This window comes from Micropterus salmoides, unplaced genomic scaffold (assembly GCF_014851395.1).
Source record: "Micropterus salmoides isolate LMB-PRFRI ecotype aquatic unplaced genomic scaffold, ASM1485139v1 Ms_hic_scaffold_13, whole genome shotgun sequence".
Taxonomy (NCBI): Eukaryota; Metazoa; Chordata; class Actinopteri; order Centrarchiformes; family Centrarchidae; genus Micropterus; species Micropterus salmoides.
In genome coordinates, this window is record NW_024040374.1 from 6,870,521 (window position 1) to 6,891,343 (window position 20,823).

The window sequence follows — 20,823 nt, forward strand, 5'->3', positions numbered from 1 at the left end:
CTGTATTAATAATGAATATTAAACAAAGTCAAAGTACGTTTAGAGTATTTTGTACAAATCTGTAACTTTATAATGTACTGAATATTGTTCACCTGGACTCCTCTATATTCAGAAGTATCTGGGGGCCATAGTCTAGTATTGGAGCAGGCATGGAGGCTCTTTAATTAGATCTCTTGGTAAAAGGAGTTTAAATATGTATAAATAAGAGTGGAGCTGACAGTAGCTACACCAAAAATACTTTTAAGAGGAGTAACACCTAATTTACCTAACTAGAATATGGAGAGCAAAAGCTGAACACACTGCAATGAACAATTCACCAACCTCAAATGACACTTTGACATAGGAATCTTTCATCACCAAGACTGTGCTCTTGACACAAACATGCCTTTATTGAAAAAAGCATCACTTCTGGTAAAAAGGAAAATGGGAACAAAGCCAATAGACTGCCATAAGGAAGCAGTAAGATTTGTCAACCCAAGTCTTTAAAGCAATCAAATATGATAGAGGATGACATTTAACTAGAAAGAACTGTGGAATAAGCTGTAGAATAATTTTTAATAAGATTTATCATTAGAACAACCTCTTAATTAGCACTTTGAGATTTCCCTGAAATGTAAAGTGCATTATAAATAAAATTTATTATTATTATTATTATTAATTGCTCTTAAGTTCAACTAATGGCTTTGAGTTCTTTGTCTTCAACACTAATCGTCAACACTAATATATCGTCACACTGCAGGTTGGCCTTTCCCGGAACTGGTACATATGGTGGCATGCCACGCAAGTGTCTCTGCAGTGTGTGAAAGGAAATAAACAGAGATTAGCTATTAATACACTAGGACCAAGAGCCCCATGTGTCTAATTTGTTTTGCACAGCGTACGGAGCAGAAATCAAGAAGGAAATGAATACAAGTATTAGCAGGAAAAGTTAGCAGGGATGAGGGACTGATAAATGTGATGCAACAGAATCTATTCTTCATATATTGTCTGCAGAAGCCTAAGACATGTCTTAGATTTGTTCAATACTTAATGGACTAGTCACAGAGCCCACTTGATAATGAGAAGATGTAGTGGATAAGGCAAATAATCTAAGGCTAGGGTTTAACAAAGCCGTAAAGACTGGTTAGTTGGACATTGTTTGCTTTTGATTTCTAGACAGTTTCTTCCAAATTTTAATTAATAATTGTTAAAATTACATCCGGGCAACAGGCATAAACCTATACTTGAATGTTTTAATCATTATAATTAAAATCAATCAATAATCAAATGAGACGAGGTTTTAAAGGTGCATTCCACTGATTTGACACATTGAGGTCAGTTTACTTGTAATGGGGAGTACTTTTCACCCAGTGAAAACAGTTGTATGATGTCTTCTGGGGCTCTAGCTATGTAGGCTTGATGACAAATGTATAGCATAAAGCTTGCAATATAAACTGGAGGTGTGGAGTTTGTAAGACATGGACATTTACCAAACCGGGAGGGTCTCACTGAAGAAGCTGCATTAACAAAAAAGAATGAGCTTATTTGGGGGAACCTTCATCCATACTAGGGACAACAAATCAGGATATCTCAGCCAATGTTGCTTCCATTCTGACCATTCTTTTTTTTTAATCTGTCATTTATTCTTATTAAGATGCAACACTAAATAGCAAGAAAACTCATTTAAACATATACTTTTGTTTGGAGAGAACTGTATATTTATTGGAATTGTTTTCTAGACAAACCCCTCTGCATTTTGCAGGTAAGATGACTGTGATAAGGCAGTTTTATTTATAAAGCATGTTTCATACACAGAGGTAGATTTGAGGGGCTATAAAGAGACGTTAAAAAGAACACAATAAAAGGCAGAATAAAAAGAGATAAATCTGTAGTCTAGTATTAAAAATTAGATAAGAGTAAAAGAATAAAAATAAAAATGATTTAAAATATTAAAACTACAATAACAATAAGGTTTCAATGTTTTGAAAAATTTTGGTAAAATCACTTTATATTTTTCAGTCTGGATTTAAAAACCGTAATGGATGGGGCATTCCTAAGACCATTAGGCAGTCGGCTCCTGCGCTGTGCTGCATAATGACTAAAAGTCACTTCTTGTTGTTTAGATTTTGCCCTGGGAACCACAAGCAGTCCACTCCCCAGTGATCTAAGAGGCCTCACAGGGTTATATTGCTCAAGTGTATCAGTCGTATGTTTAGGGCCAGCTTCATGTTAAGATTTATAATAAGTAAGTAATGACACTTTAAAATCAATTACCGGTAAGCGGTTTACTAGCAACCCGTGTAGGGGATCAGAGAACTGGGGTGATGTGGGCTGTCCTTCTGGTTTTGGTCAGAACTCCGGCAGAGTTGCAGGTGCATAATGGTCTTAAAAGTCCTAAACAGTGATAAGCCTAATATTTTTATGAACTAAGTATCCTTATCGGTGCATGAAGGCAGGAAATTGATCAGATATTGATGATAATTTCTTAAACAGTGACATAAACAACATGTATATAAATTATAACATGTAGTTGAATCAGACTGACTGTACATACAGCAAAGTCGTGTATTAGTAAGTGTAGGTGCTTCTCTTCCCATAGACATGTAGTAATCAAGCTTTTCGTGGGGAATACGCCATTTAGTTTAAATTTAAATTGCACCTAAATCAGTATCTATGTGTTTGTTCTACTCTGGATTAATGGATAAAAAAGACAACGCTCTCTTTAATATATGACATGATGATGTCATGCTATTGTAGCAGAAATGTAATTTTGTCCACAACACAACTCCTCGTGTAAATCTACTGTTGTTGCATAGTTATGTCTCTTTTTTGCTGATACAATGTGTTGTTGAACTGCTGAGCAGACTGTTTTAAGACAACAGGGTCGGCCCATTAGCGAGTACTTCAGATTGATGTTGAATGTGGAAATTACCAGGTGAGACTTTGCAGGCTGTGTATAAGCCAAAGTGTAAGGGGGTAAGGGAAGGGAAATGTGTGCAGATAAGAGGAGTTTGGAGACCCAAGAGTATAATATTGAGCCTGCTGGAGCTACTGCGGGCCTAAGACAGGAAACCATTTTTAACAGTAGCTACAACTTGATAAGACTGATGACACACAGTACTTGCTTTCATTCTGTTTTTCATCTGCTCCAAACCAGCTTTTGTATAGCTGTTGTGTTTAATGCTAATAACATTTCCTGTGGAGAGGTAAATGTTTTTTTTTGTTGTTTTTTTTTAGATTTTTCAGAGCTGTGTGCCCTGCGTCATAATTGTCTACATAATTGATTTTGGGGGCATGTGAGGTTTTATTACAAGAAATGCAGCTCTATATGAGTCCTGCAGAGTTTTTGTGTGTGAGAGTGTACACATGTATCTGTATAGCCTACGTATATTTGATTTGTGCAAGTGCACATCTGCGTCTGAATGCGTGTGCTCTTGAGCGAGTTGTCCTTCCGTGATGCTGTGTCATTCCACTTCAATGCCTGATTGGTCACCGACCGTCTCTGCGGGTGGCATGACGTCTTACACTCTGGGAGGGCTTTTAGTGTGTGTTTGGCTTGTGTGTATGCGCATGTCTGTGTGTTCTTTTGGTGCACTCCCTTAACCACGACTTTGAGCTCCAAGTCGCATACCCACATAAAATATATACAGTGCAAACACACACACACACACACACATTTATAGGCATAGAAATCAGACAATTTGCAGTCTTGAACAATAGACTAATCTAGTTAGAACACACTAGACTAATTAGAATTAGATGAACTGACCTCACTTGCCATTTGGCCATCTGTACTTATACATCACACCAAAAGAGAGAGAGAGAGGAGGAGGCAACAGCGAAATTACTTCTAATTCAGTCTCTGTGATGGAAATACTTTTATTTCTCCCTCGTTGGCTGCAACAAGGATTTAACAGCCTCTTTGACTGCTACAATATCGCACAGATTTACCTGCAGTTTCCTCTGCCATAAAATGGCTTTGGTTTCATTCACTGGTGTAGCGTTGGTTGAGGAGGTGCACCACTGCGGGGGAGGTGGGCACACTGCGATCACAGCCTCCAATATGTCAAAATTAATTAGGCTGATCGGAGTATACAGTATACCCTATTATGCACAGAGAGGTGTGTGCTGTGTGCTGTTAATTAGACTGATGAGTAGATGCACTCTAATTGGCCCAGCATAGACCTCTTCTCTTTTAAATGGAGAATTCACAAGGCACGTTTGCTGATATGGTTTGGCTATGGTGTTCTTATACTCCAGGACAAGTAATTGTACAAAGATGCTTAGAGTGTTCCAACAATTAGTGAATTAATCGTCAATTAAAAGAAAATTTGGTGGCAAATATTTTGATAATCAATGGATTTTTGTGTGTGTGTATGTATATATATATGTATGTATAATGTATGTATGAGGTCCTTATGATAATGACAATTATCATTAGTGACAATAATCATTACTTCTAGCCCTAATGAAAGGAAAGATGATCAGATATTGTATAATATAGAATATGAAGTTGGATGTACAGTATTAAAAAAATTCAATTTGCCTTCAGAATTTTTTGCACCCACATTACTCTCCCAGCACTTGGTCATAATGCTCAAGCTACAAGTGGGATTTAATAATGTGAAATAATGAATCACAGAGGTGTCCCAAGAGTTTTTGGGCATGATGGTGCAATAAATTTTTAATAAAATGCATTACCTGCATAGTTTGGGTATTGTATGTTAAACTTGCCTGAGAGTATGCCTTTAACACAGTGTTTTGAAGTAGAAATATGGTGGTATAATGAAGTTTGACAGTGCACAGCCATTGTTCTATTCTTGAAGCAAAGCCCTGAATCAAATCCCTTCTTGCAAGACTTTGCTGGAAGGTAGAGCTTGTACGACTACATGAGCTATTCCAACATCTCTTCTGTCAACATTGTGGATTTTTCTCTATATTACCATTTTCTTTTTAGCCTCATTTTTTTTATCTGAACTTCAAAGACATCTGAACAGCCAAAATATGCAAGGCGGAAATAAACTAGGTCTATATTCTGCTGTGGATCGTTTTTTTGAAAATCTTTGTTGACAACATGCCACTAAATGCACTGAAGCTACAAATTAGATAGTGACACTTGTCACCGTTTGAATAAGCTTTGGTCCAAGATTTTGATAGTCGACTACATTTTTACGTGACAAGCATTTCATTTCATTTCATTTTCCCAAACGACCTTCACTCCCAAGGGAGAGCTGAAAAACTGGGTTCTGCTGTAATTAGGCTAGCTCGACAAAAAAAAGAAGCACCCAAAGCAGAGGGGGAGATAAAAGACAGGGTGGTAGAGTAAAGGAGAGGATGAAGGTGGGGAGGATGTGAGGAGGAGGAGAGGAGATAATGAGAGGCAGGGTGACAGAATGAAAGAGTGCAAGAGGATGAGAGCATGTCAAGAATCAAGGGGGGTTGTTTGCCTGCGGCTGCCTCATGGTGTGATGTCGTCGAATCCTTCTCACCATGTTTTATTACAAAGGGCCCTGTGCAAGGGTCTGTATTGTCAGCATGCCGACTAACTTATGTCGACTCGAGTGTCTCAATGTGTCCACTCGCTGCATTGTGTCCCTGTTAATTTTGCGGTGATCAGTTTAGTTCCCCCACAAGTAATGTAGGAAGGCTAAGAAACTGCCTGTGCAAAATGATGTTTAAAAAAACATAAATGGATGCAAGGTATAATTCCATGTTGAACAATAAGACAGGAGTTCATGATCCTGACCCACAAACCTGAAACAACAAAGGGAAATATTTTTTTTCTTGCCCTCTGTGTGGTTCAAACACTATTTTGGCTTGAATTGGTCAATACTTCTGACAGCTGAGAGAAATACTGAAAAATAATCTCCTGCTTTGCTTGACAAGTTGGTGGGCTAATATATTTCTTATAGCACCTTATGCACATTTTAAGATTTTCATCCGACCATACCAACATTTTTTCCTCATGAAATTTCTCTCATTTTCCAGTTGCCCAGCCTGCCAGGCTAAAAGTAGTTCTTAGGGCTCTTCACATAGCAACATCTCACCATTAACACGGTAGCATCTATAATATGGAGTGACATGTTTTACAATGACAGTTTCCATCTGGGCGTCTGCTGCGAATTAGCTTTGTTGTTCAGTTGTCATATAATTCTTAGCTTTCGAACGTCTTTGTTGTCAACTGAGAGAGCACAATTAGCTTTGTGATGTACAGTACTGTGTCAGTGTGTCAGCCAGCTGTGAGTTAATCAATGTGTAAGGTTAGTATGAGGTTACTATAGCAGATATAGGGCTGATAGTGTAGGTTTAGGGGTGGACACAAAGTCATTAGCAGCACTGAGATGAGTGAGTGTTACAGTACATTGTCTATTTAATTGTAATTGCTGCTGATAGATTTGATCTGTATGTAATTATTATTTAATTTATGGTAACTGCCAGTGTTGGGCAGTAACTCATTAAGGAAAGTGGCTTGTGATTACTTAATTCAGTAACGATAAATTCAAGGGAGTATAATTTCAAATTAATATAGGTTACTTAGAGTTGGCAATATGTATAAAATCCTCAGTCAAGGTATAATTTTATCTCTTTTTATGTAATATACTGCATTTTCTGGAAAATCTTCTGACAAATGGATGAGCCAGACAGGATGTCTGTTGCAAATAATCCAGTATTGCTGTATAGCAGCTGACAGCAGTCCTGCTCACTGATTTGGAATATTATCCACAATGTCCTACCTACACCCAGAAATGTGAAGGGGTCATATTATAAACAGAAAAGAAAAATAATTGATGGTATATTATATCTAATGGTTGGTGATCCCTAATTGCATTACAGTTACTAATTCGCTAACACTACGTTACTTCAACATTTTGGGTGTTTGTGTTCATACCAGAATGTGGATTGATATTAATTTCGTCTTTGTGTGTTCAGTGGAAAGATTTTCTTTACTTTAGCTTAAAGCAGGGAGTGTAAGTGAGGGGGTGTGTCTAGCCATTAACAAAAGAGAAGGAATATGTCTTCTGGTAATCAAAAATCATCTGTTTACATGCATTCCTTATTTACATTAGCTGGTTAACTTAGTCACTGGCAACTTAGCCTAACTTACATTTGAGAATAACAGGTTAACCGCTAGTCAGTTGCCAATGGCTAAAATAATAACTGCCTTCACATTGCTGCTAGTATACTTTCTGTTGCTAATTGCTAATGCTGCTGCTAACTGCTTTATGTTAACTGCTAATGCAACTAACTATTATTGCTGCTGTTAACGGTTATACTTAAGCTGCCGGTAGCTGCCATCTGTTGCTATATCTATTGCTGACATAGCTGTTTGCTGATTATTCTCTGTTGCTAAACTGAATCTTAACCGTTTCAAACTGCTTATGCTGCTGGTAACTCCTTTTTTGGCCAACTGTTAATGCTGCTGGTAACTTCTTTCTGTTAACTGCTAATGCTGCAACTGTTACTGCTACTATTACTGTTGCAAACTGCTATTTACAGGCCAGCCACCATCAATCTAATAATGTTTATAAAGTAATATATTTCTAGGATACACCAGGATTTCAATATACTATTTCATTATACTGTAACATCTGACATGTGTGCACAGATAACACTGAATGATGCTTTGGTATTGTCCAAAATGAGATGGACGCTAACTAGGCAGAAAATGATGGTGTTTGTGATTATCTTTGTTGTACTGTGTCATATACTTGTTAATTTTGTTTATGCTGTGTTAGCATAACCAGAGGTCGGGTTTGTTTATGGATACTTATTTCTTTTAGCATAGGGTGGGGGCAAAGAAGAGGGGGAGAAGCATAATCTAAAATGTAAAGTGGAATTTTATGATTATGAATGACACGCATCACTATGCAGTACTAAAGTTGGCATCTGAGCAGACTATTAATTAAACTCATACCTGTTCTGTTCCTGCAGCTCCCTCTTTTCATCTCTCTCTGTCTTTCTCTCTTTTTGTCTTACAGAGACAGTGATGGATACAAGGACAGCGACAGCTGAGCTTGGCTGGATATCGTTCCCTGCCAATGGGGTAAGAACAATGTGCAAAGGTGTACTGTGTGTGTGTGTGTGTGTGTGTGTGTACCCTTGGGGAAAGCAGTTTGAGTACACTTTACAGTGCTCTATTAACGAGTCTGTCAAAATCTTAATTACAGTTGCAAGGTGACACCAATTAACCGCTATTGACGCAGAATAGAATGGATTCCAATAGATCAGAGAGGTGTAACACACATGTCTGCAATGGACAAATTAATACAATACAATATAAAATAGTAAAATCGAATACTGTCTTCTACATCCTTCTCTAGAACTCCTTTGATTTTTTAAATGCTGGCTTTGCTACTAGCCAGGTAAAATGGTCTGTTGTGTGTGTGTGTGTTCGAGGTGAGTGGCTCTAATTGTGATGAATGGTTGTCCCTGTACAGAAAAGAACAAGGTAGAGGAGAGGAAAAAAAGCGAATGAGGGAGGGGAATGAGAAGGTAGGAAAAGAGAGAAAGACAAAATGGGAGGGAGGGAAAGAGAAAGTTTAATTTGTGTCAGGTCTTGGTAAACGCATTAATCATTTTAGCCTCTCCTTCCACCTCCTCCTCTGCTTCCCCCCTTTCATCCATACCCCCTGCCCCTTCCTCACACACACTCCCCAGTGGGAGGAGGTGAGTGGCTATGATGAGAACCTCAACACCATCAGGACATACCAGGTATGCAACGTGTTTGAGCCCAGCCAGAACAACTGGCTCCTCACCACTTACATTGACCGGCGGGCAGCACAACGCATCTATGTGGAGATCCGCTTCACTGTACGCGACTGTGCCTCCATCCCCAGCGTCCTGGGCTCCTGCAAAGAGACGTTCAACCTGTACTACCTGGAGACCGACCGGACTGTGTCAGAAGGCATCAAGGGGGTGGAGTACTGGGCCAATGCTCCTTTTCTGAAAGTAATTAATCCAGAAACTAGAGCCTTTGTAAATTAGCATTTTAAAGTAAGATTTTTATGATAATCTCAATGTAACTCAACACAAAGACTCCAATAGTGTAGGGCTATGTTATGGCCATCAGTTCAGCTTCATTTTACTTTTTTTGTTGGTCATTTGGCATGCTAAGTGCAGCAGTACACACAAGCCTCATCAGTCTCTCCAGGACAGTGACAATACATATTCCAGAATAAACACTGCACTGATCCAGAATTGATCAAGAATACAGATCACTCCACATGCTGACTTTACTGAAAAATGTCTACAAAATTATTAGAATTTAATGCTTACTTGTTTTCCCAGTACTGATTGGGATTCATAGTTCACTTCTCTCCTGAAAATTTCATGTACACAGTCACAGTCACATTTGCAGTTTTTCAATTACCACATTTTTTTAGTGTAGTGTCACACTGTTTTAGTGAGGAAACCATCCAAGTGTTGGAAATCTCCTAGCAGCCACCTCTGCTGCCATCATTGAGGTTCACTGGGGAAATAGCAAATTATGATTATATTCTAACATAATAAAAAGACATGGTATGTTGTCACAAGTACATTACCCAATATTATACAGCAGATTCAAACATTACATAATGAAATATTCCATTCTAGAAGGCATTGAGACAGATAAAAAAAAGTAGTAGTTCATTAATTAATTTTCCTTTCATTCCTCTTGCTTTCTTTTGCCTTAACTATTCTTCTCTCTGTCTCTACCTCACTGTAAGGTGGACACTATCGCAGCAGATGAGAGTTTCTCCCAGGTTGATTTTGGGGGAAGGCTAATGAAGGTGAACACAGAAGTTCGGAGTTTTGGGCCGCTGTCCAAAGGCAGAGGGTTCCACTTGGCCTTCCAGGATCTGGGCGCTTGCATGTCTCTTCTTGCTGTCAGAGTATTCTACAAGAAGTGCCCCAGTATAGTGCAGAACTTTGCTTTTTTCCCAGAGGTATGGACCAGAAATAACTGAAAACTGTGGCATTAGTTTGGTGTAGCTTTTGTCCAACATGTACATTTTTATGATTCTGATTCTGTGCAGACACTGACTGGAGCAGAGTCCACGTCATTAGTCATCGCTAGGGGAAATTGTATCCCCAACGCTGAGGAAGTAGACGTGCCCATAAAGCTCTACTGTAACGGCGATGGAGAATGGATGGTACCCATCGGCAGCTGCAGCTGCAAGGCGGGTTATGAGCCAGACAATGGCAACGTGTGTCGAGGTAAATCTGTGCATTAATGAGGCTGTGCTAGTTCAAACTGTGCTGGTAAAAAAAAAATAAGAAAAAGTAAAAACAGCTGTAAATACTGCACTGCATTACAGCATATTATTGACGATTAGACTGAATTAATTGTATTTTTTTAAAGACTTCTGATGACCTTGCTACTGCAAACACCTATGCATGCTGCACGCACATTTCACATTGTTTTGTGGCACAAACTAACAAGCCAGTGTGACACCAAATCAATATACAGCACACATGCTTCTAATTATCAACCATAGCAACCATGCTATTGCAGCAGGCAATATCTCAGAAAGCACACATCAAAGAAAGATCTCACCAAGCATGTAAGAATCAATGTTTACACCCTTAGTTTTTATCATACGTGTGTGCTTCAAATATGGTATAGAAAATATATTATGAAAAAAGTGTGTGCATATCAATACTCTTTGTTTTCCATTTACTATGAGAAATGTGCCATATTGAAGTCCTGACTTGGTCTGAAAAACAGTCCCTTTATGCTGAGTCATTTCTGTAGAAATTTTTATTGTGTGCAAGAGAGCAAAGTATGTACTTTCTATAAGTCCTAGCTGAATAATCACGTGCTTGTATGTATTTTCAGATTTTTGGCCCAAGGGTGCAACAACGATGTTCCACATGTTAATATTAGTAGAAACAGACTTGGTTGAATGTGGCACAGGAATACCTCCCCTTCCCTCAATGCTCCATATTTCTCTACCTCATTTGCTTTCTTTTTATATCTGGCCTCCTTCCCCATTTCTTCTCCAAAGTAGTACCCGTCATTTCTTATTCTCCCTGGAGAATCTCGTCCATTTTGTATGTGAATGAGAGGGTAGAGAGTGAGTGTGTGTGTGTGTGTGTGTGTGTGTGTGTGTGTGTGTGTGTGTGTGTGATGTATGTACATATGGTGAAATGATAAGTGAGGCCGCTTCATCCCATGTTAATTAGTTTAGCATATTCCAGCCAGATTAGTGTACTGCAAATTAGTCCTGAACTGTCAGAGAGTGTCGGAGAGATAGAGGGGTATCTGAAAGGAAGGAAGTTAAGGAAGGAAAGAATACAGGAGAGCCCTCTGGTGAGATGGACTGGCAAGAAGTAAAACAAGTAAAATTAAAATATAAGGACAAATCAAGGGCAGAAAGGTAAAATACTGAGAGATAAAATAGATATAGAGCAAAGAAGGTACTGATGAATAGTATTCAATCTGTCTCCAGTGAATACATTAAAAGCACTGACGGAAATGCTAGCTTAGCCTTTGGTGTCAGTGTGTCTTTTGCACAGAAAAACTTTTTCTTCATATAATGTTTTAGTGGGTAGAAGATAAGCCAGACACGATTCACAGGAGACCGTGATTAAGTCTGACAATACCACAGTTAGGTTGATTGCCATTGCAGAAAGGATTAAGGTGGAACATAGAATTATTAAATCTTCCCAGTCCTGGGCTGTGGAGCTCAAAAAATATTGGAGGTTGTAATTGCTGCCCTTGAAAAACAAAACTAGAAAGTAGATGTGTTCAATATACTTATCTTAGTAAGTAAAGTTAATAGTATTGTGTGTTAAGCAGAACAGCATCAGTTAATTTACTTCTGACCTTCTGAGATTCCTCAGGTCTGATACCTCTGAAGTGGATTAGCTTAGTTTTGAGAATTATAAATGTCTATTAGGCAAACAACAGGACAGCTATCTTATCAACAACAGTTTACTGGGCCATCTTGTTTAATACTTTAGTGATGTTAAAAGAGGAGATGTCTCCAACCTCTCCAGGTTCTTTATAGAGGACGGCGTGTCGGTCCTGCAGGTGCTTTGCTCTTTCGTCAGCACTGCTCTGTGTCATCACGTTCATATGAGCTTGCTTGTATCCTTTGCCAGCATTTCATCACAAGTGAGAAGTACTAGCCAATCACAGCACAGTCGGCTGGAACTTGTCGAAACTCTGGCAAAAACAGAGCAAATGAGACAAGAAGAAAGCGCTGTGAGTGACAGGAGGCGGCGCTGTGTGGTCATTGCAGCGGTGTGTATCAGCTCGCTGTCAGGGAGAAGAGAAGCGCATTTTCAGGATCGATACTATGGAAAATCAACACTAAAACTGTTTGAAATATTCAGAATCTATGTATCAAAAAATCAATATTTTTGACAACACTAAGACTGTAGTCCGTTTTGTCTCATCCACTGCTTGGCCAAATGGGTCTTAAAGTAGCCAAAGTATTCCCATACCACCAACTTCTTGTTACTTCATTTATCCACGCCAGCTCTTTAGATATAAAGAGCTGTTGCTCTCTGTGCCAACATAAAAGTGTTTCCTCAAAGGAAGCGAGTTTCTTCTATACAACTGTCAAACTTCGGACACCAAAACATTAGCATGTGGTGTTTCTAGCTAAGTCAACTGACCCATTCCTGTCCATTCCTTTCTGTTCCTAAAAGACGGCCATATGACTGTCTAGAAACAGCTTTGTTACAGTGTTGGGATTGGTTTATTAGTATGTTGTCAAACAATAACTTATGGACATTATATGTTCATTATGTTATATACAGTATTATGTTTCTAATTTTCTTGTGCTGACCAAAGACAGACTGGGTTGATATGGCTCGACAGTTTCTGTAATGGTACTGTCTACGTACACCTGCCTCATGTGTTTTATTCGATGCTTATGTGCTTAAACAGTGATTTAAGAAGTCGTGGGACAGAGTATGTCCCGTCTGTCTCCACCGAGCTGGCATCTTTTCGGAGTGCTCTTCTGCCAATCAGCTGATAACAACTTGGCAGGAAACTGGACTCACTATTAGAACAGATGGTTGTCTTTGTGTGTGTGTGTGCGTGTGTGTCAGGCCTCAGATACAGTGTTTATTTTGCACCAAACCAGCATATTGTGCAAACCATCCGGCAAAACTGGATCAACATCAAAGTACCGTGTGTGTGTAGACCCTTCAAATGCACCACACTACAAATGTAAGCACTACCACTGAATACACACAAACTGCTCCTGCTGTGGACGCCAGCAACGAGTTTTCAAAAACCTGCAGGCTTTTACCCCACACACACACACACACACACACACAGTTTTAATAATTGATCAGTGAGCCTATATGCCAACTTTAGGCAATTGTCATCCACATGGTCACTGCGTGACTTCACACAGCTGGCTGAATGTGCAGAGAGAAATAGAGGAATTATTTTTTCTCCCCCTCCTTTTAACTTTTTCTTTTTCTATAACTATTATACCTCTCTATATATCTATCTTTTGCCCTTTCTATTTTTGTCCTACCATCCTTTCTTAGATGTATTCAAACATGTATTTATATCAAAGATGTCAATGACATTGAGAGATTTCTTGTTTCTTATATTCCGACTGAATGGCGAGCAATTCTGCTCTGGAAATTGCTGAGAAACCCCCTAATTGTCAGTATACATAGTAAAGCCAAACATCATCTGAATGCCAATTTGTGGTTGTAAAGTGCCATGAGTTTTCATGACGCTGTGATTATCGTAGAGGTCACAATAGGTCATTTTACACAGTGAGGTAAAATGTCTGTGAAGATTCTCTGGTCATAGTTATCCAAGGAAGGTTAAAGATTTGGTTGAAGATATCCTGTAGATGTTTCGTCTCTCATCCAAAAGGCTTCTTCAGTTCTAACTGACTGGCAGGGAGTGCCAGCTATGCTAGCTAGTTATTGGAGCCCGACCGATTTCGATATTTGAGGATTTTAAAATCTGAATTCTTTTCCCTCTTATTTTAAGAAACGCATAACATAAACAGCATTTTTGGGCCTACATGGATCCCTCCATGCAGGCTTTGGTCGGCTTCACTGTCCGATCCCTGGCTTACCCCCTTAATCGTAACGTATGGCCTCGTTTAAAAATGGCGGATGTCTTTATCGCGAGATCTGGCCGTCCCTGATGTCTAACTTTCAAGTCTCGCATTGCCAGTAGTCAAGTGTCAGTAGGGCTACAGCTGCCATCTAGAGGTTGAAAATAGTAATTGCATTTTGTTTTAAATTAAAATGAAAGTTAATGCAGGGAACATTACGGCGAAAATAAAGATAATTTAAATGTTTCAAACGTTTACTTGCATTTGATGAAATGATATCACGCACCTCAACAGCTGCATGGGTGAAAACTACATGTAACCTATTTGGTCTGAAACAGGGCTACAGCCAAGCCATTGATATTAGACCACTAATTGCCTCTATTTCCCCGGGTGGGCTAAAAGCAGACTACACGTAGCCTGTCCAAATAAGAGCTAAATCGTGGCTACAGATAGACCATGTCAATTTAATGACACTTAATATTTTGTAGATATGATTGACATTGCAAAAATAATCTCACGTGCTGCCAGGGCAATAACCCACTTTGAATCATTTGTGACTTTTTTGTCTACAAATAGCCGGTCTGTCTACGAGCTAAATCGTGTCTACGCACAGGCTGCACGTAAATCATGTGTAAGAAATGAAACAAAAAACTTTGTAATCACTGTAGACCTTACTTAAATGATGGAATATCATACACATTGCAAGTTATTTTGGCAAAAACGTCATGTAACCACATGTAAAGTTATTGCGGCTAGAAGTGGGTTACTCATAGCCGGACTAAATCAGGTCTATAGTAAACCTAGACGGTGAAATGACGGCTATTGCTTGCTGGGTACGTACTTCTCTGCAATGGAAAACGGAGCAGGGCCGAGTAGAGTCGAGTCTATCGATTTGCGCTATGCTAGCATTTTTCGGCAAGGCAGCATAGATCGTCAGAACACCGGCAACAGTTCAATGTTTAGTCCTAATGGTAAGATGTGGAACACTTATACCATCTGTTACGGTCTCAGTCTGAAGCGGCTTTGATTTGGATCAACCTCGCAACCCGCCCTTCTCTGCTTCTGATTGGCTAGTAGTCCTTACCTGGGAACTGCGCATATGCAACTCCCAACAAAAGATTTTGTACAAGTAAGATGCATCACTCTGTAGCTCAAGAGCGGAGCGTACAACACATAGGGTGAAAAGAGGAGCTGCAGCAATGTGCAGTATGAGAAAAATATGGTGTTTTTGTAAATTAAACCTGTTCTGGTACAACCCCTAATTAACATTTTGAACCTGAAAATGAGCATAATACCACCTCTTTAAAGTTTTGATAAATAAGAGTCAAATGTATAAAACTACAGAAAACATTTTTAAAATATCTGATTTATAATAATTATAGAGTACTACTACTAGTGAACATTAGTGTATGTATTGTGGGGGCCAGCAAAACAGAAACTATAAAAAATACCAATATAGTACTGCTACTAAAAATATTATGTCATTGCTATCATAATAATGATAAACAGGGCTCTCCTACATAGGCAAATAATTATGTGTGTGTGTGTGTGTGTGTGTGTGTGTGTGTGTGTGTGTGTGTACATACAGGTGCTGGTCATATAATTAGAATATCATCAAAAAGTTCATTTATTTCGGTAATTCCATTCAAAAAGTGAAACTTGGAGGTTATATTCATTCATTACACACAGACTGATATATTTCAAATTTTTATTTCGTTTAATTGTGATGATTAAAACTGACAACTAATGAAAATCCCAAAGGAAATGCAAAATTTACTTTCATCAGAGAACATAACTTTGGACCATTAAGCAGCAGTCCAGTCCTTTTTGTCTTTAGCTCAGACGAGACGCTTCAGATGCTGTGTCTGGTTCAAGAGTGGCTTGACAAGGAAATGCGACAGCTGAAACCCATGTCTTGCATACGTCTGTGCGTGGTGGTTCTTGAAGCACAGACTCCAGCTGCAGTCCACTCTTTGTGAATCTTCCCCACATTTTTGAATGGGTTTTGTTCCACAATCCTCTCCAGGGTGCGATTATCCCTATTGCTTGTACACTTTTTTCTACCACATCTTTTCCTTCCCTTCGCCTCTCCATTAATGTGCTTGGACACAGAGCTCTGTGAACAGCCAGCCTCTTTAGCAATGACCTTTTGTGTCTTGCCCTCCTTGTGCAAGGTGTCAATGGTCATCTTATGGACAGCTGTCAAGTCAGCAGTCTTCCCCATGATTGTGTAGCCTACAGAACTAGACTGAGCGACCATTTAAAGGCCTTTGCAGGTGTTTTGAGTTAATTAGCTGATTAGAGTGTGGCACCAGGTGTCTTCAATATTGAACTTTTTCACAATATTCAAATTTTCTGAGATACTGATTTGTGGGTTTTCATTAGTTCAATTCAATTTTCAATTCAATTTTATTTATATAGCGCCAAATCACAACAACAGTTATCTCACAGCGCTTTTCATAAAAGAGCAGGTCTAGACCGTACTCTATGATGCTATTTACAGAAGCCCAACAGTTCCCACCAAGAGCAAGCACTAGGCGACAGAGGCTTAGATAGTTGTCAGTTATAATTATCAAAATTAAAAGGAATGAACTGAAATATATCAGTCTGTGTGGAATGAATGTATACATTATACAAGTTTCACTTTTTGAATGGAATTACTGAAATAAATGAACTTTTTGATGATATTCTAATTATATGACCAGCACCTGTATATGTGTGTGTGTGTGTGTGTGTGTGTGTGTGTGTGTGTGTGTGTGTGTGTGTTTGTGTGTGTGTGTGTATATATATTTATCTGGTTAAGTCCCCTCTGGTTTAATAATTTCTGACACACTGACTGTAACTAGAGACACTAGCATTTAATCGCTCATTAATGTTAGCCTCCTCCACTGATAAACACAGCATTAGCTTTGTGGCTAATTTAGCAAATGGCGATGTTAGAACATATTTAGAAGTAATAAATTAGAGACAAATGAGAGGCCGGTCGCTAGAACTGCCAAATAAATCTACAATCATGTCTGTCGCACTGTGAGCCTAGAGAGATGGAGAGGGCAGTTAAAAAACGGGAGGGTTATCAAGTCTGGTCTCGAAGAGGAAAAGTGATGAGGGATATTTTTATTAATACTTAAATCATGTAACTGACCTGACAAAACACAAACTCACTGGGAACACTGTGTGTGAGAGCTAACAGTAGCTACTCACCATAGCTCCAGCAGAGCCGGCTCTGAGCTCCAGTAGACTGCGGTCAGCTGATGTTTTGTTCTGTGGTGATGCAGTGTTGTTAACAGAGGAGCTGCAGTGCGCCCTGTGGTGGGCAAACTATGCAACACTCATGACCTGAGGGAAACATACGACTCTGTGTTTCTCTTTTTTAATAATCATATCGGCTGTTATAAACCCCAATTCAGATATATCTGCAAGTAGCTTATATCTGCCAATAATATCTGCAAAACGATAACTCGGCTCTAGTTGTTATCAAGGTGATGGATACCACTTGGTTTGTTAGTGCTCCTGGTTGTTGTAACGACATTCATTCAGTATTATTACTGTGACGTCATTATGGTCGTTAGAGTCACCTGAGGTCAAGTCTGAATGTTTGTTCAATCTCCTGAGAAGGGATAAAAAGACAGCATCGTAGGTATGGGAGGTGTGTCACAGACCTCATGTGACAATGCCAACAACGGTCGTTCAGGCTTGGTCTCAGGTGACTGTAACGACCATAAACAGTGTCATTACAACAACCAGGAGCACTAACAAACAAGAGTTCAGGGGACCCCTTTGAAAATGGCCAAGCCAGTTTTCCCTTTCTAAATATTTGCTTAAATTTGGCCCCCTTTGCAGAAGCTTGCATGACATGGTTGGTACTAATGAATGCCTTAGGTTATCTAGTTTGTGATGATACGAGTATCTTCACACTAGCGTTAAAAGCAAGAATCCCGCTACAGCCTCTGAAAGACAAGGACATAGGCATCCTAGGGGCATTTAAGAGGTTAAACAATGGTACACTATTTAAACTCAGTGACACCAATAAAAACCAAATGTTAATCTATTTGTGTGCACGTAAGGTTGATCAAAGTGACAATTAAAAAATTATCTTATGTGCAATGTGCACATTTTTTTTTAAATTAAACCATCTAAACCTATTTTGGCACAACCCCTAAATAAAATTATGTACCTGAAAATGAGCATAATGACCACTTTAATTATTGTATCATTATGGAGGCAGCTGTCAACGCATAATCAGATTGTTTATTAAAATCCCACTGTCAAGACAACATTTTGGTCTATTCCTCCTTTACAAATATTACACACAAACACAACGCACATGCATATGTAGTTTTAGTAGAGAGATAAATATACAGAGAGGTATCTAGAGATAAATAATAGAGAAAGGGAGCAAGACTTGTTGCCATGGTGACACACCCCATGTGTATGAGCAAGGTTGTTGAATAAATGACCTTGACAAGCCAGATGTCTATCTGCCTATTCAAGCCACACACACACACACAAAGAGGTACAAGCCATTGACACTCCTGAAGAGACTACTTCAAAAAAAAAAAAGTACAGCAGAATATAAAGAAACAGAAATGAAGTGTGACATACACACGAGAAAAGGAGAGACAGTATGTCTGACAAAGGGAGATTGAGGGAAACATTGGCAAAACTGTAGCTGAAGATAATTTGAATATGTGGAGTGAGAATATAATGTGAGAAAACATAATGGCTATAATGGATGTAAAGACCAACAGAGCCTTTTACGCGGTCTCACAACCTTTCAAAGCCATTTACTCTTTTCTTTAGTATTTTTGAAAAAAAAAAATACAGAAGAGTAGAGAAATGACACAAAATTGTGCAATATAACTGCAACAAAGGCCCTGTCTGGAGTCAAACCAAGGACGTATGGGTTCATGGTTGCTGTCTTAACTCCTAAGCTATAGAGTACCCCAACACCTTTATACTCTTAAACCAGCAATAACTGATTTCTTTGGCCACCAGCAGAAAGAAGCCAAAAACACAACACTGACAAATTATTCACCAGTTGTAGGAGGTGTGTTCACAGAAAGTGAAGCACATTTTTGCCTTGCATTACTTGCACAAGATTGACTGCTGGTTAAATCTGGTTTACCACAGCGGGATGAACCCAAAATAAACAGGTTTTGCCAGGATTTCTTTGTAATAAATCAAATAAAAGGATGCTAAAATTACTGCATCATGATGTCAATTTGTAAAACGTCTGAATTTATACTTTCTCAGCTCTGTCCACAAGACAACACGAAAACATCTTTTAAAATGCTTGTTTTCTGAATGGAGTTTGGATCAAACAGAGTTATGCTATGCTAATTTGTGTCCAGCAATTTCTGTAGCTTTCTGAAACACCTTTCCAAAATGATTAGCCAGGTGTGCAGAGGTGAGAAAGTTGGCAAGAATTATTCTTCTCTCTCATGCTCTCTCAACTTCTCTTTCCTTCTTTGCAGGACTTACTTTTCATGTGTACAACCAAGTGCAACACTATGAATGCCTTCCAGGAAAGATTTTTCAAAAGTTTTCCTCTCTGGCTACATTCCCTCTTCCCTAGGCCCCTTCATTGCCATTTTCCATCCATCTACCAGATGCCTTCGGACGTTCCTTCCTTTCCCCATCAGCCCCTTCCTTAAAACTATTTATTGCCCTACCTGCCCATCAGAAGAACTTTTCACCAGATTTCCCACATCAACGCTGCAGTCACCTGACCTTCTGCTCATTCACATACTCACCTGTTTTCACTTCCCTAATTATCACTCACTACATATACCAGCCCAGAACTTTCTTACCTGTTACCTATCTGCCTTCCTCAACTTGCCTGTAAGCTATTTTGGTCATTAAACCACTGATCTCATCCTGCTGTGTCGACTGTCTGCATTTGGGTCCTTCCCCACGGTGACAGTCCCATCATTTCAAAGGGGTGAAACAGCTGCTCAGTGATATCATTTGGGTCCAGCGATGTATGCCATTGTTCACATTCAATCAAAGCTTGATTAATTCCTGAAATATGATATGAAGTATACTTCAAATATGATTTCTGAATTGTTTCTTCAAGCTCTCTGCTTCATGTACAATGTAATATACAGTAAAACATGGGAGCAAAGAACAGTATCCTCCATTGTAAATCACATTAGAGCAAAAGCATCGGCAAACCCAAGAAATAACGTAACATTTCAGGAGAGTGAACACAATAGAAGAGTACTGCAGAAACAGTGACATTGAGAGGGAAGAATAAAAACAGCACTTTCATTATGTGTCACTTTCCCTTATTCAGTCCTTCTCAATTTCTTTCCCTATTCTCTTGTGTGTTTGTGTACAAAATCTGCCTAACCCTTTAACATTTGATTAATTGACACTCTGACACTCTTAACTTGCTGGCACTTTGTCTCATTTGCTTCTTTCACTCAGTTCATGTCACCATTTAAACTCCAGTTCGTATGGACTCCCTAAAAGTGTGCTTGCGTGGCACCCATCTGTCTTCCACCATAAATCTGTGTAACATTTGCATTTTGGTCTTAACAGCATCTAAACCATCTTAGAGATAAAGTGAACATTCATACAACGGAGGAAGGAAAACAAAGTGCTAAAAATAAATCAAAACTGGGAAAAAAGTAACATTAAAAGAACTAACTGTTTTTTCCCCTGCATTTTGGCAGAGCTATTGTTTCAGTCTAATTTCTCATTTCACACCTCTCTGTTTGCCTGTTCAGCTATTTTATTTTACTTATAATCATAATTCAGAAGTGTTTGCCCTCACCAAAAAGGCACTTATGAAATCCCATGTGTGAATTTAAACCAG

At 39.0% G+C, this 20,823-nt stretch overlaps 1 protein-coding gene across 2 annotated transcripts in view; it reads left to right on the top strand.

Annotated features, from left to right (window-relative positions):
• The window catches only part of LOC119900371 (ephrin type-B receptor 1-like), a 97,448-nt gene that overhangs the window by 28,267 nt on the left and 48,358 nt on the right, over window positions 1-20,823 (top strand). Inside the window, exons 2-6 of one of the 2 annotated variants that reach the window (XM_038715246.1) lie at window positions 7,959-8,023; window positions 8,638-8,928; window positions 9,687-9,905; window positions 9,996-10,176; window positions 19,478-19,690. In XM_038715246.1, the coding sequence (XP_038571174.1) occupies window positions 7,959-8,023; window positions 8,638-8,928; window positions 9,687-9,905; window positions 9,996-10,176; window positions 19,478-19,578 (857 nt within the window). In that variant the 3' untranslated portion in view covers window positions 19,579-19,690. Of the gene's footprint in view, window positions 1-7,958; window positions 8,024-8,637; window positions 8,929-9,686; window positions 9,906-9,995; window positions 10,177-19,477; window positions 19,691-20,823 lie in introns of those variants that run through there. The other variant, XM_038715245.1, reaches the window with a different exon arrangement.